Source organism: Coregonus clupeaformis, chromosome 17 (genome assembly GCF_020615455.1).
Source record: "Coregonus clupeaformis isolate EN_2021a chromosome 17, ASM2061545v1, whole genome shotgun sequence".
NCBI lineage: Eukaryota > Metazoa > Chordata > Actinopteri > Salmoniformes > Salmonidae > Coregonus > Coregonus clupeaformis.
In genome coordinates, this window is record NC_059208.1 from 49,502,243 (window position 1) to 49,518,486 (window position 16,244).

At 44.3% G+C, this 16,244-nt stretch overlaps 1 protein-coding gene across 1 annotated transcript; it reads left to right on the forward strand.

Moving 5' to 3' along the window:
- The first annotated feature begins 4,060 nt into the window (after positions 1-4,060).
- Positions 4,061-15,204, forward strand: LOC121586630. Its single transcript, XM_045226658.1, has 11 exons — positions 4,061-4,195; positions 4,285-4,440; positions 4,621-4,698; positions 10,703-10,836; positions 10,930-11,052; positions 11,450-11,507; positions 11,610-12,059; positions 12,241-12,324; positions 14,109-14,246; positions 14,421-14,554; positions 14,991-15,204. Exons 2-11 carry the CDS (start codon positions 4,293-4,295, stop codon positions 15,180-15,182), a joined length of 1,539 nt encoding a protein of 512 aa, XP_045082593.1. The 5' UTR covers positions 4,061-4,195; positions 4,285-4,292; the 3' UTR covers positions 15,183-15,204.
- Positions 15,205-16,244: the final 1,040 nt, after the last annotated feature.

Sequence of the window (16,244 nt, forward strand, 5' to 3'; positions counted from 1 at the left end):
GGAGGAGGAATGCTGCCTATGACCCCAAGAACACCATCCCCACCGTCAAACATGGAGGTGGAAACATTATGCTTTGGGGGTGATTTTCTGCTAAGGGGACAGGACAACTTCACCGCATCAAAGGGACAATGGATGGGGCCATGTACCGTCAATTCTTGGGTGAGAACCTCCTTCCCTCAGCCAGGGCATTGAAAATGGGTTGTGGATGGCATGACAATGACCCAAAACACACGGCCAAGGCAACAAAGGAGTGGCTCAAGAAGAAGAACATTAAGGTCCTGGAGTGGCCTAGCCAGTCTCCAGACCTTAATCCCATAGAAAATCTGTGGAGGGAGCTGAAGGTTCGAGTTGCCAAACATCAGGCTCGAAACCTTAATGACTTGGAGAAGATCTGCAAAGAGGAGTGGGACAAAATCCCTCCTGAGATGTGTGCAAACCTGGTGGCCAACTACAAGAAACGTCTGACCTCTGTGATTGCCAACAAGGGTTTTGCCACCAAGTACTAAGTCATGTTTTGCAGAGGGGTCAAATACTTATTTCCCTCATTAAAATGCAAATCAATTTATAACATTTTTGACTTGTTTTTCTGTATTTTTTTGTTGTTATTCTGTCTCTCACTGTTCAAATATATCTACCATTAAAATTATAGACTGATCATGTCTTTGTCAGTGGGCAAACGTACAAAATCAGCAGGGGATCAAATACTTTTTTCCCTCACTGTATATGGTTAAAACCCTTCAAAATCAATATCGGTCTGGTCACTGCCCTTATCAATACACTGAACTGGAGACAAAGGAGGGAACGGGACAACCCACAGCAAACTCATCAATCAATTAATTTATCAATCATATGTTCTGTTCTGAAGGTGGTGAAGAGAGAACCTGCTGCTGGAGACACAACCACTACCAATACTGAAGGTTAGACGCACACATAGACACACACACACACACACAAACGCGCACACACACACATACACACACTCACCTCCTGTGAATGGTTTTGTGTGTGTTTCAGAGACTGCCCAGCAGAGCCAGAACAGCTCACCTCTTCTCACTGTGAAAGATGAACCAGTTGACTCCACAGAGCTGTCCCAGCCCCCTAAAGGAAAGAAGAGGAAGAAGAGGAGGAGCAACCCTGTGGTTGGTCAGTATTCCTGTTATCAAGGCTGCCATTGGTTGGTTCATCAGTCTCTCAGTTTGGACAGTATCTCAAGTTTGGACTGTATTACCATTTTGAGGTGACCTGTGTGTGTGTAGGTGTGAACTTCCTGGTCCAGGTGTCCCACAGGAGGAGGAAACAGTACTACTGTCAGCTATGTTCTGTCAGGATGAAACACGCTATCGCTGATCACATGACCAGCCTCAGCCACCGACACAACTATGTGGTGCGTGTGTTTTTTAAGTGTGTGTGTGTATCTTTTTATTTAGTAAGGTGTGCATCATTACAGGGATGTCAATCGATAATAATTTATTTGGGGGATGTTTGACATGCATTAAATTCCGCTGTGTGTAGAGGTTGAAGTACCCTGGTTGGACCTCCAGCCCGGCAGAGATGGAGAAGAAGCTGTTCAAAATGTCCGTTCACCTGGAGAAGGTCGACAGAGACGCAGGAATGAGCATGAAGGTCAATACACACACACTGAAAGTTTACAATTGTGCATCCGGAACTTACGGGAGACGAGTCAATGAGGAGGCAGAGGTTCCACAGAATCCTTTTGATTTTCTGCTCTCCGGCACAGGTTTACATACTCTCATTCTGATGGGAGTCACACCCATTTCTTGTTTACTGCTACCTGATTTGATACAGTATTTTCAGCAATGTGTCAATGCGGTTTTAATGCTGTCAGCAGGTGATAGGCTAGTCGCAAAAAATCTGGAAATTGCCACCAATTGTCGGGGTGGAAGTTGCCTGTGCTTCGTTCGTTGGGGCCTGCTTCCTGTGTCAGTCAGGTTGTCTCTGTGTCACAAGGCATGATTAACTCTGTTGACTGTTGCATCCTGTTACAATAACATTATGTACCTATTTCCTGTAAATGAAACTCAAACTATTTTAGGCCCCACAGACACACACACACACAAACTCACACTAGCACCAAACACATTTGATGATGTTTTCTCTGTGTTACAGAAGGTAGAAGTGGAAGCTGATGAGTACAACGAGCTGTTGTCCTTTCCTGTGGAGAAAGGTAAGGTAATCCACCCATTTTGAATGTTATATCGTTTTTGTGCATTTCTGAGCGATGTTATATCGCTTCGAGGGGTCATTACATGTTTTCATATGTATCTGAGCTATTGCCGTTCAAGCAGGTGGAAATACAGCCGGTATGACGAGTTGTATTTCTGCCTGCGTGAACGGCAATTGCTCATATACATATAAAAACATGAAATGACCCCAGGAATCGATAGAACATCGCTCAGAGATGCACAAAATAACATTCTAAATGGGTTAATCGTTCCTTTAATTACTGTGGTTGATATATGGTTGTGGTTGATATATGGTTGTTATTGTGATCCACAGGTGTCAGTAAACTGCAAGCCATCATCAGACTGCAACAAGAGCCAGGCGATCTGAGACAGACAGCTCCCTTGACCAATCACAACCCAGAGGATCTGAGACAGACAGCTCCCTCGTCCAATCCCGATGCAGCCCAAGGTCCAGCTCAGGGTAAGTATAAGCCATCTGAGGCTAAAGTTTCAGCAGAACGCGTAGTGACTCCTTAGAGGAGAGACTGAGGTCAATCACCTAAAGTTGTATTCCTGTTGTTGAAACTGTTCTTTAGCTGAAACTGTTGTACTCAAACTGTGGGGGGCAGCACTAGGGGGCTGTGTGTGGGTGTTTGAATGAGAGACACAAAGGAGAACCAACCAGTAAAAGCACAGCCCCTTTATTCTGAACGAATCGTGCCGACAACATAAAAGTGGGTTCCCAGACTCTGGTGTCAGCCAGAGTCTGTCGCATTAGCCAGGCAACTATACTGTCTGTTCTTTAGCTGAATCTGTTGTTTAGCTGAAACTGTTCTACTGAAACTGTTATTTGGCTGAAACTGTTATTTGGCTGAAACTGTTATTTGGCTGAAACTGTTCTACTGAAACTGTTCTTAGCTGAAGTTAAAGCATCTGCTCATCGTTTCATCCCCCTTAGGTGTGTGTGGGGCAGAGTCAGGTGAGACCGAGAGGGTGTGTCCTTTCCCTGTCAGCCTATCAGAGGAGGAGAATGGCCAGACGCCCCAGAGGCTCCTGGTCCATATCCCAGGTGAGCCACAGAAATATCTCTACCTGTCCATGGGGGTGTGGTTCTTTATCTGAATGCCATGATATAACGTTGCTCTCTCTCTCTCCACCCTTCTCTCTCCCAGTGTTTTTGGGAGAAGACATGGAACCCCTACAAGTACCTTCCCCGTTCCTCCAGGATCAGCCATCCCTAACTTCCATCCCTCTCCCCCTCTCTTCCTCCATTCCTCCCTGCCTCTGTCCCTCAAACCCCTTTTCTACCTCTCCTTCCACAGTTGTGCTATCTACCTCACCCTCCCTCTCTTCCTCCATACCATCCCACACTCCCTCTTTGTCCACAGAGAAGACAACACACTCATCCCCTGTCTCTGTCTCTGTTCCCGCACCCCTCTCAGCTCTGAAGAGCTCAACACATTTGAAGGACTGGGAGATTTCTCTGAGTCCAGAGTGGTGGGAGAGGAAGAGCCCAGAATGCAGAGGGACACAGACACTTCTAGAACTCCCAGACAGACACACACTTCTGGAATACTCGGACAGAGACAGACAGATTGAATACTCAGGGAGAGACAGACAGACTGCATACACCGAGAGGAACAGACAGACTCATCTAGAATACTCGGAGAGAGACAGACAGACGGAATACTTAGGGAGAGACAGACAGACGGAATACTTGGAGCGAGACAGACAGGCGGAATACCCAGAGCAAGGCAGACAGACGGAATACTTAGGGAGAGACAGACAGACGGAATACTTAGGGAGAGACAGACAGACGGAATACTTAGGGAGAGACAGACAGACGGAATACTCAGGGAGAGACAGACAGACGGAATACTCAGGGAGAGACAGACAGACGGAATACTCAGAGAGAGACAGACAGACGGAATACTCAGGGAGAGACAGACAGATCGAATACCTGGCATCTCAGAGCTTACATCAGACTACAGAGCACTGGGTGACAGGGCAGGGTAAGTGTTTGTGTTTGTGTGTGTGTGTGTGTGTGTGTGTGTGTGTATGTATGTGGTGACTGTTTCAAACAGCTTTCCTCTCTCTTCAGTGACGTCCATGGACACAATGCTGTACAGTACTCCAACAGAACCGGACGAAGACCAAGAACACACACATCAGCACGGTGAACCCACACACTTCGAGCAGGCCCCAGCAAGCTGGCTCAATGTTCCACAGGTGTATCTGCTGCCGGACACACCCGCAGGTGAGAGAAGGCTTCTTGTGACAATGGATGTATTGATTGACTAATGTGTTTTTCTGGGGAAAACTTGGTGTTGATAGGCTGAATGATGTCACTCTGTGAATACTTGGTGTTGATAGGCTGAATGATGTGTCACTCTGTGAATACTTGGTGTTGATTGATTGTCTTGTGTGTCACTAACAGCAAAGAGGGTTGTCGGCCCCAGCCACCTGTCCAAGTACCTGAGAGTGAAGGGCCTTCACAACACAGAACCGATCATAGGTCAGTACTGTGTGTGCGTGTGCTCCAGATATTTGGTAGAATGTAGAGCGATCTCTCTGTGTGTGTGTGTGTGTGTGTGTGTTAGAGTTAAAGAGCGGGAACCGAGTTACCGAGATTTACAGAGATTTCTCACCCCAAACCCACTCCAGTTTCCCGGGATAAATAACTGTGAGAAACCAGTATAATAAATGATTTCTATGAACAGCATGACGTGAAATGGAACTGTAATATGCAATGTAAAAATCTGGCTTCTCACGGCCTGCTCTGCTATCTGCATGATCAATCAACGCTCAGTGGGCGTCTGTGAGAGTGTGTGCTTTTGTAATAGCATATTATGCTGAAACTGTACACTCAACCTTGAAATGCAGTTAGTAGGCCTACGGTAACCAAATTGGCTACAACATTTGAGCTACCGGTAGGGTAGCTACTTTGATTCATTCCAAAAATGTCAGATGTGTAGCAGAGCTTCACTAAAACGAATGCCACCGAGGCAGAATGCTAAATCTGAAAGGGGAGAATAAAGTGTAGCCTACAGGCGGTTCGACAAATAGATTGATATGACATGCAGGCCTACACCCGAACACATGCGAGACAAGTTCAGAGAGAGTAGAGGGGGCTTCAGTAAGTGCAGTCTTAGCTCAAGCCAATGCAAGATGCAGTCATACCTTAAGCCAATGCAAGCACTGGATGAAATTCTAGCAGAAATGGCTACGAGCGACACGTTCTCCTACATACCATTGCAGCAGTGCCAGCTCCAGGCATAAGCGACATAAGCAGTCGCTTATAATAATAATATAATAATAATATGCCATTTAGCAGACGCTTTTATCCAAAGCGACTTAGTCATGTGTGCATACATTTTTACGTATGGGTGGTCCCGGGGATCGAACCCACTACCCTGGCGTTACAAGCGCCATGCTCTACCAATTGAGCTACAGAGGACCACAGGCTTATCAGTCAATCAATCACATTTATTTATAAAGCCCATTTTACATCAGCAGATGTCACAATTTCCTATACAGAAACCCAGCCTAAAACACCAAACAGCAAGCAATGCAGATGTAGAAGCACAGTGGCTAGGAAAAACTCGCTAGAAAAGCAGGAACCTAGGAAGAAACCTAGAGAGGAACCAGGCTCTGAGGGGTGGCCAGTCCTCTTCTGGCGGTGCCGGGTGAAGATTATAAGAGTATATGGCCATTAAGGCCAGATTGTTCTTCAAGATGTTGCAGAACCCCCCCATGACCCCATGACCCCCCCAAAAAAAAATAAAACTATGTTGAGAGTTAGACTAGTAAAATACCCAAGGTGCAACTTCGAAATTTGTCGAACCGCCTGACCCCATGACCCCCCAAAAAAAAACAAAAACAATGTTGAGAGTTAGACTAGTAAAATACCCAAGGTGCAACTTCGAAATTTGGTTGTGCATCAGTTAATTTTTTTCAGTCAGTAGCTAGGTTTCCATCCAATTGGCGACACATTTTCATGCTAATATAAAAAAATAACCATAAAGAAAATATGCACATTTTCCCACCAGTGGTGTGTTTCCACCGAACGGACTTGTTGCGGATAGAAATCAGTGCGTGATGACGTAGTGCACACACAATGTACTTTTTTTGCTTAAGTTTTCATGTACTGAATAAAAATCTAAAGTTCAATGTGTTTCCATTGCATTTTCAACTTTACCGATAGTTTTGTCACAAAAACTGTTTGTATTTGTATTTATTAGGGATCCCCATTAGCTGTTACCAAGGCAGCAGCTACTCTTCCTGGGGTCCAAACACAATAAGGCACTTACATTCCATATAAAACAAAAGATAAAACAGTACATCATATAACATTATTACATCACTACATATCTACAATACAAAATGTTTAATACCGCCATACAACAATATCACAATGTATGCGTGTGTCTCTTCACAGTCCCCACTGTTCCATAAGGTGTATTTTTACCTGTTTTTTAAATCTGAATCTACTGCTTGAATCAGTTACCTGATGTGGAATAGAGTTCTATGTAGTACTGTGTGCCTCCCATAGACTGTTCTGGACTTGGGGATTGTGAAGAGACCTCTGGTGGCATGTCTTGTGGGTATGCTTGGGTGTCCGAGCTGTGTGCTAGTAGTTTAAACAGACAGCTTGGGGCCTCCTGAGTGGCGCAGCGGTATAAGGCACTGCATCGCAGTGCTTGAGGCGTCACTACAGACCCAGGTTCGATCCAAGGCTGTGTTACAACAGGCCGTGACCGGGAGTCCCATAGGGCGGCGCACAATTGGCCCGGCGTCGTCTGGGTTAGGGGAGGGTTTGGCCGGGGGGGGGGCTTTACTTGGCTCATCGCGCTCTAGTGACTCCTTGTGGCGGGCCGGGCGCCTGCAGGTTGACTTCGGTCGTCAGTTGAACGGTGTTTCCTGGTTAAGCGGGCGGGTGTTAAGAAGAGCGGTTTGGCGGGTCATATTTCGGAGGACGCATGACTCGACCTTCACCTCCCAAGCTCGTTGGGGAGTTGCAGCGATGAGACAAGATTGAAATTGGGGAGAAAAAGTGGGTAAAATACCTCAAGCCGGACCTGCATTGCAAACAGCATTGTGTGCTACACACTATCTACCATATCTGCCAGACTGTTTCACCCTGTGCTGCAGTCCAATTTTATCTTGAGCTCTTTCCCAAACTCTACCCCCACGTAGCCTGCCCCTGTAGCTTGTCATCACTGACCCCTGACTTGCGAAAGTGACGCGCAATCTTCCTCACTTTCTCCACTGTGCTGTGCAGCTCCACTCAGCTTGTATCCTACTAGTTGTCTGTTTCGTCATGCTCCCCATCATCAGCATCAACACCAAGTTTATGTAGGCAAAATACTCACATTTCATTTATTTTATGCTGTGGCTATATTTGGATACGATGTAGGCTAGCCTATGTGTTTTGACCAACATTTTGTTTTGTGAAAAGCCCAATCTATTATTGGCCAACTGTATGTCAGGTGTTCACATAACATTCCTATGAATAGCCTATGCCTACGTTAACAAAGAGTCCCAGATATATCCTAAGTTTATTTATAAAGTGGTTTTGAACTTTTTTGCCTCATGATTCGGACTGTTTCAAACCCCAACGACATAAATAAACATTAAAAACACGACCTTGCGAGATTATCAATTACTGAATTTTTTGGCTAACGAATGATAACGAATGCAATAAGAAAATGTTAGATGTTATGTATAATACACTTTAGAATGGCACATTATTCTGTCCGATGGTTTTAAATTCCCAACTTTTCAGGGAAGTCAGGAACCAATATACATAATCAGTTAGGAAAGCAAAGGTTAGCTTTTTCAAACAGATATGTGCATCCTGGTGCATCCGGGTACCGGAGTGCCAAGTCTAGGTCCAAAAGACTTCTCAACAGCTTCTACCCCCAAGCCATAAGACTCCTGAACAGCTAATCATGGCTACCCGGACTATGTGCACTGCCCCCCCACCCCATCCTTTTTACGCTGCTGCTACTCTGTTAAGTATTTATGCATAGTCACTTTAACTCTACCCACATGTACATATTACCTCAACTAGCCGGTGCCCCCGCACATTGACTCTGCAACGGTACCCCCCTGTATATATAGCCTCCCTACTGTCACTTTATTTTACTTCTGCTCTTTTTTTCTCAACACTTTTTTTGTTGTTGTTTTATTCTTACTTTTTTTGTTTAAAATAAATGCACTGTTGGTTAAGGGCTGTAAGTAAGCATTTCACTGTAATGTCTGCACCTGTTGTATTCGGCGCATGTGACCAATACAATTTGATTTGATTTGATCCTGTAGCACTAACTCAAACGTTTTGGGACATTGTAAAGTCCATGGAGAATAAGAGCACCTCCTCCCAGCTACCCACTGCACTGAGGCTAGGACACACTGTCACCACTGATAAATCTACAATAATCGAGAATTTCAATAACCATTTTGCTACGGCTTGCCATGCTTTCCACTTGGCTACCCCTACCCCCGCCACCAGCTCTGCACCCTCCGCTGCAACTTGCCCATGCCCCCCCTGCTTCTCCTTCACCTAAATTCAGATAGCTGATGTCCTGAAAGAGCTGCGAAATCTGGACCCTCTACAAATCAGCTGGGCTAGACAATCTGGACCCTTTCTTTCTAAAATTAGCCGCCGAAATTGTCGCAACCCCTATTACTAGCCTGTTCAACCTCTCTTTCATATCGTCTGAGATCCCCAGAGATTGGAAAGCTGCCGCGGTCATCCCCCTCTTCAAAGGGGGTGACACTCTAGATCCAAACTGTTACAGACCTATATCCATCCTGCCCTGCCTTTCAAAAGTATTTGAAAGCCAAGTTAACAGATCACCGACCATTTCGAATCCCACCGTACCTTCTCCGCTATGCAATCTGGTTTCCGAGCTGGTCATGGGTGCACCTCAGCCACTGCATTCTTATTGGCAGACTAAATAGCCTTGGTTTCTCAAATTACTGCCTCGCCTGGTTCACCAACTACTTCTCAGATAGAGTTCAATGTGTCAAATCGGAGGGCCTGTTGTCTGGACCTCTGGCAGTCTCTATGGGGGTGCCACAGGGTTCAATTCTCGGGCCGACTCTATTCTCTGTGTATATCGATGATGTCGCTCTTGCTGCTGGTGACTCTCAGATCCACCTCTACGCAGACAACACCATTTTGTATACATCTGGCCCTTCATTGGACACTGTGTTAACAAACCTCCAAACGAGCTTCAATGCCATACAACACTCCTTCCGTGGCCTCCAACTGCTCTTAAACGCTAGTAAAACTAAATGCATGCTCTTCAATCGAACGCTGCTTGCACCCGCCCGCCCGACTAGAATCACTACTCTCGGCGGGTCCGACTTAGAATATGTGGACAACTACAAATACCTAGGTGTCTGGTTAGACCGTAAACTCTCCTTCCAGACTCACATTAAGCATCTCCAATCCAAAGTTTAATCTAGAATCGGCTTCCTATTTCGCAACAAAGCCTCCTTCACTCATGCTGCTAAACATGCCCTCGTAAAACTGACTATCCTACCGATCCTTGACTTCGGCGATGTCATTTACAAAATAGCTTCCAACACTCTACTCAGCAAATTGGATGTAGTCTGTCACAGTGCCATCCGTTTTCTCACCAAAGCCCCATATACTACCCACCATTGTGACCTGTACGCTCTCGTTGGCTGGCCCTCACTACATATTCGTCGCCAAACCCACTGGCTCCAGGTCATCTATAAATCACTTCTAGGCAAATCCCCGCCTTATCTTAGCTCACTGGTCACCATAGCAACACCCACCCGTAGTATGCGTTCCAACAGGTATATCTCACTGGTCATCCCCAAAGCCAACACCTCCTTTGGCCGCCATTCCTTCCAGTTCTCTGCTGCCAATGACTGGAACGAACTGCAAAAATCTCTGAAGCTGGAGACACTTATCTCCCTCACTAACTTTAAGCATAAGTTGTCAGAGCAGCTTACTGATCACTGCATCTGTACACAGCCCATCTGTAATTAGCCCACCCAACTACCTCATCCCCATATTGTTATTTACATTACTTATTTTGCTAATTTGCACCCCAGGATCTCTATTTGCACAACATCTTCTGCACATCTATCACTCCAGTGTTAATACTAAATTGTAATTATTTTGCACTATGGCCTATTTATTGCCTTACCTCCATAACTTACTACATTTGCACACACTGTATATAGATTTTCTATTGTGTTCTTGACGTTTTGTTTATTCCATATGTAACTCTGTGTTGTTGTTGTTTTTATCGCACTGCTTTGCTTTATCTTGGCCAGGTCGCAGTTGTAACTTGTTCTCAACTGGCTTACCTGGTTAAATAAAAATAAATAGATAAATGCTTTAGAATGACACTTACGGTTTTGGTGGGAAATACCGGATTACCCTGGAGAAAAGTGATTTATTCTCGAGATGGAACATTTGTAAAATACCCGGGAAAATATTCAACGCTAGTGTGTGTGTGTGTGTGTGCGTGTTCCAGGTCTGGGCAGTGTGTTGGAGTGTAGAGGTATATCCCAGGCTACGTTTTTCATGTGTGTGAGCTGTGCTGACACTCTCTCCAGTACACACATCTGTGAACACATCATCAGCGTGCAACACCAGAAGCGCTACATGGTGAGTGACATCATGAATGTGCGACACTACTAGCAACTACAAAAGTATGTGTGTGTGTAATATGTGTGTAATATGTGTATGTGTTCTTAACAGTTTTCCCAGTACAGTCCTATGCGCTGTGATTGGTTGAGGGAGCAGCAGCAGCCTCCGAGTCCACACCTCCTCAGGAAGGTCGCTTGGGCACTGTCACAACTGGAGGTGGAACTCGATGCACAGGTAAACATGGAAACCTCAGGGTTCAGGGGTCACAGCCTGGTCAACACAGGGTCATTGGATGGTTTAGGGTCAGGAAGGATGTAGATGGGGTCAAGGTTAAGGCTTATTTATACCCTACGCAGAACGCAACAAGAACTACAATTAGCTACGCAAAATGGCGATCATTTTGCGTAGCTTACGTACATAAGGTATAAATTAGGCTTTAGAGGTTAGGGGTCAGGGTTCTGGACAGGGAAAAGGTTATTTGTAAGCATACTGTTGGTTTTAGTCGTAGTCAAGTCTCTATCCGTTTGTGTAAGAACTTTCTAACCACACCTGTGTGTCGGTCTGTGATGCCACAGCAGACTGGAGTGGGACTCATAGATCATAATGTACCTGTCTCTGTTGTGTTGCCTAGGTGATGCTGCTGGACCAGAAGTGGTATAACCTTGTGCAGTCTGCTCCATTCTACGAAGGTGTGTGTGCGTATGTCTGTGCGTTGGTGGGTTCGTGCCGTGTATTTGATTGTATTTGATGATGTGCTAATGGATTTTGTGTGTGTGTATGTGTGTTTGTAGCCATGTACATGCTGCAGGAACAGAACCAGAATGCCCTGCGTCTACACCCAGCAACCAGACACCAGCTTTGTTCCCCAGTTGGTCCTGACCCAGAAACGGAGCAGGGCTTTGACCAGAACCACAGAGTGATGGATAAACTGACCATGGATCAGATTGAGCCCCATCATCCCCTGCAGACAGCAGATACAGTGGCTGGTAAACTGACTGGAGATCAGCTGGAGTCAGGCCAGAGCATACAGACCGCAGACAGACGGCCAGATAATCAGAACTCGGATCAGCCCCAGTTGAGCCAGAGCTCCGAGAGAACAGAGATGGTCCCTGAGCCAATAAGAGCCAAGACACCACATCATTCTGAACCAATCAAATCCCAGACACCACAGAACACTGAGCCAATAAGAGCCTGGTTGCCACAGAACTCCTCAGAACCACATCTGGACCAAGACGACACAGGTGAGAGGAAACGAAAAACGAAACTTCTGCTGTTTTACAATTGTTAGACATGGTACTCTCTTACTTGGATTGGTGGCTACTGAAATGGTCAGATTTTACAGTGATTAAAATTATGTAATTACTGTATTGGATAGAGCAATGGAGGTCAGTGAGGTTTCAACCTCTCTTCCTCTCCCTTCAGTCATTATCAAACAGGAGCCTGTGGACCCCGAGGTGGAACCTCAGCCCCAGCCTCAGACCCAGCCTGAGGTGGACGCCTTAAAGGGTAGGAAGCATGAGTTTCTATGCACCAATGTAACAACACAGTAACTTAGTTGTAGTCACAAGCTGGTTACCTAGAAGTACAAACATAGTTATGTTTTTGGGTTATTACATATTTAGAACTTATTTCTGGATAACCAAGTTCGTATGCTAGCTCGCTTTGTGGATGTGTTATCTAGTGGGAGCCGTGGGCTCAAAACAAAAGAGAATCATACCTGCTTGCTCTAATTGTGTAGTACCTCTTCTGTTCTCCTTTTTGTTTTGTCAACTTTTCCGTATGTGTTCTGTGAATTAGGTTTCGGGAGTTTTGTAACTTTTTCCACCTTGGCTTAGTGCTAGCTGACTGACATCTGGAATCTATCTATTTTGGATTTCAGCCCGGTGAAGCCCTACTCCCCCTCGCTTTGGTAGCTAACTCAGCCTGCACTCTTTTAAAGTTGCACTATGCAGAAATCGCTTCACCGTGTCCTGGTTGCTAAAACCCTAATAGAAGGCATAATTTCAGTTTATGTGACAAAATAAGCTACTGTAGTGTAGAGAGTCATTGTACCATCTAAACCGCTGTGAAATATATTTTTCATAACCCAAAATATTGTTGTTTCAGCTGTTTGAAGCTGGTGTACAAACTGAAAGTAAAAGACACAAAAACAAAACTTAAGAACAGGAAGCATAGAAATAGCGCAGATCTTCCACTTCTTAGACTCGCCCAAAAAGTTACATATTGCCACTTTAAACGTTTTACCATCGGATGGGCCCCAACCATCAATCTGTAAGTCTCTGCTCTCTCTTTGCTTTTAAGCTGCGGTTATGTTTTAGTTGTGTTGTTTTAGTTGTGTTCTAGCTGGTCTCCAGTAGTTGTGCTTGTCGACCATAACCATGTCGGTTGGCTAGGCTGGCTATGCTAATAGCTAGTTGGTTTAAAAGCTAACGTTAGCTGGCTGGCAAGCTTGCTGGCTAAGATAACTGCATATAGCTAACATTCTTTGATAACCGTTTAGATGGCGTTATGTATTTCCAAAACTTTGGTTTCCTTTAATGTATCTATAAGCTAGGTGTTGCTAGCAACTTGCTGACTCATTCTAACGTTAGCTAACATTAGCAGGCTAGTTGGCTAGCAACATTACAAGTTGATTTGTAACAACAACAAAAAAAGTATTTGCTTGTAAGTTGACTGAAAATGTAATTGAAACCAGTAGTCATGAGTGCAAACGATTTGGTTTAATTTTAAGTTATTTATTTTGGAGTTTACATTATAGGGAATAGGCTGGCTTGCCGGGTCCTCCATATTACATCACACCCCTGGAAAAACATTTTAGGACATGACTTCGGCATTCTTCGGAATTCCAATTGGTTTTGTGTAATAACTTCACAAATAGAAAAGTGAGGTGTAACTTTGCATTGGGACTTTTGATGTGTGTACTAATACAAATCCATATGTTACCTGTGGTTACGTTTATGCTACCTACCTTTTAAACCAGCCAGAAGTCAAACAGGCCCCTGGATATCTGGGTAAATAAGTGGGACTGACCGGTTTGAACCAAGGGAACCCTAAGCAAAGCCAAGGCATTGGCTCAGTTCGCTGCTAGTTTTGTTAGCTGCTAGTTTTGTTAGCTGCTAGTTTTGTTAGCCTGTCTCTTTAACCGCTGTAGTCCTCTCCTCTGTAAGATTGCTGGTCAGGTTCTGTACATCTGGGAAGAACTGGACTCTGGTGAGACTGATATCGAGAGACACACACATAATTTACTGCATTGGTGACAGAAGTAGATTATTGTATATGTGTGTTCTCAGGTGTGTGTGAGGTGGAGTACCAGGGGACCGTCCTAGGACACAGCCAAGAGGTGACACGTATAGGAGGGGCCACAGAGAACTCCCTTCACCCCACCAAGAACCTGAGAGACAACGTCAACAACAGCCTGCCTTTGGTCGGTCAGTGTCTCAGGAGTGTGTGTGTTCAGATAACTGTGCTTAGTACCTTTGTCTTTCTACCTCTGTGAGTGTGTATTTACTGTGTATGTGAGCGAACGTGTGGTGTTTGCCACAGTACTGTAACGGCTTTGTCATTCTACCTCTCTGTGTGTGTGTGTGTGTGTGTTTGTACAGGTCTCAGTGCAGTGATAGAGTGTTGCAGTGAGGGCCAGGTGCCCTTCTACCTGTGTGTGTCGTGTGGCAGCCAAATTGAAAAAGCTCTACTCTTCAGCCATGTCCTCAAATACAGACACCGACAGAAATACCTGGTGAGGCACACACCTCTTACTCAAGCATACACACACTAGATACTCACGTAAAGGGTGATCATAGAACAATGGCACAACTAAATACAAATATAATGGAAAAAATATATGTAATGGAAAATTTGACATGCCTTAAGACTTCAAAAACCAGTTTTTGAAAGAAAATGCGAGAAATGGATAGCTTTCACAAACCAGGTTGACCTTATTAAGTATACCTTGGTGAAAACCAATATCATAATTGCTTTCATATATTGTACTGTTCCTACCTTATGGCATCAGTTATTTAATTTTTTGCTTTAGTTTTTAGTTTCTGCATTTCTGTTTTGATACTCTGTTTTATATTGAAAAAGTCAAATAAAATCTTAAGTAAAATATAAATATTTAAGGTACACTCACCACACATCAGCTAATCTCCGCTAGTCTCTCCCCCAACGCCCAGACGATGAGGTACCCGTGGTATTTCCTTGGTGTGGTACAAGCCCGAGGACTGGCAGAACAGTCCAGACTGATGCAGCTTGCTAAGGAGGTGGAGGAGCAGAACCATGATGAGCCTGGCAGACTACAGGAGGTGATTCTGGCCCCTGCTGACTTTAACGAGATCAAACAGATGCTGTTTGATAAAGGTGAGTGATTGTTGATAGACTTCTGTGTGATCTGGGACTAGTGTGATCATCTGCATGTTGCTTCGAAACCTGTAGGATTAAATCTCACTCACTTCTCTTCTCTTCCTTTTTATTTGTTTTTTTTGGGGGGGTCGATCAGCTTTAATATTGCAGATTGTGGCTTCCATCAATGTAATTGTCGGCATGTCTTAAAGTAATGATGGACTGTCGTTTCTCTTTGCTTATTTGAGCTGTGGTCCTCTGTAGCTCAATTGGTAGAGCATGGCGCTTGTAACGCCAGGGTAGTGGGTTCGATCCCCAGGACCACCCATACGTAAAAATGTATGCACACATGACTGTAAGTCGCTTTGGATAAAAGCGTCTGCTAAATGGCATATTATTATTATTATTATTATTATTATTATTCTTGACATAATATGGACTTGGTCTTTTACCAAAAAGGGCTACCTTGTCACAACACAACTGATTGGCTCAAACGCATTAAGATGGAAATTCCACAAATTAACTTTTAACAAGGCACACCTGTTAACTGAAATGCATTCCAGGTGACTACCTCATGAAGCTGGTTGAGAGAATGCCAAGAGTGTGCAAAGCTGTCATCAAGACAAAGGGTGGCTACTTTGAAGAATCTCAAATATAAAATATATTTTGATCTGTTTAACACTTTTTTGCTTACTACATGATTCCATATGTGTTATTTCATAGTTTTGATGTCTTCACTATTATTATACTATATACATATTTTTATTTTATTATTTTCCCCTAACCCTACCACCCCTCGCCTAATTTAAGTAAAGTAATGGACAACACTTAGGCTTCTACTTCCAGCTTATACATACTATATACATTTTACGGACACAGGATATTTTACAATAGTTATTTTTGTTTGTTTTTAGTCCCATCCTTCAGCTACCCTCAACCCCTCCCATCTATCTCTGAAGACCATCCAGTTTCTATTTGCCATATATTTTTCAACTGTGCTGTTTCACAAAAGTTCTGAACGTTTCTATTCTCATTGTTTCTACAGATTGTAAATGAAAGATAAAGATTTTTGCTAAGAGTATTATTAT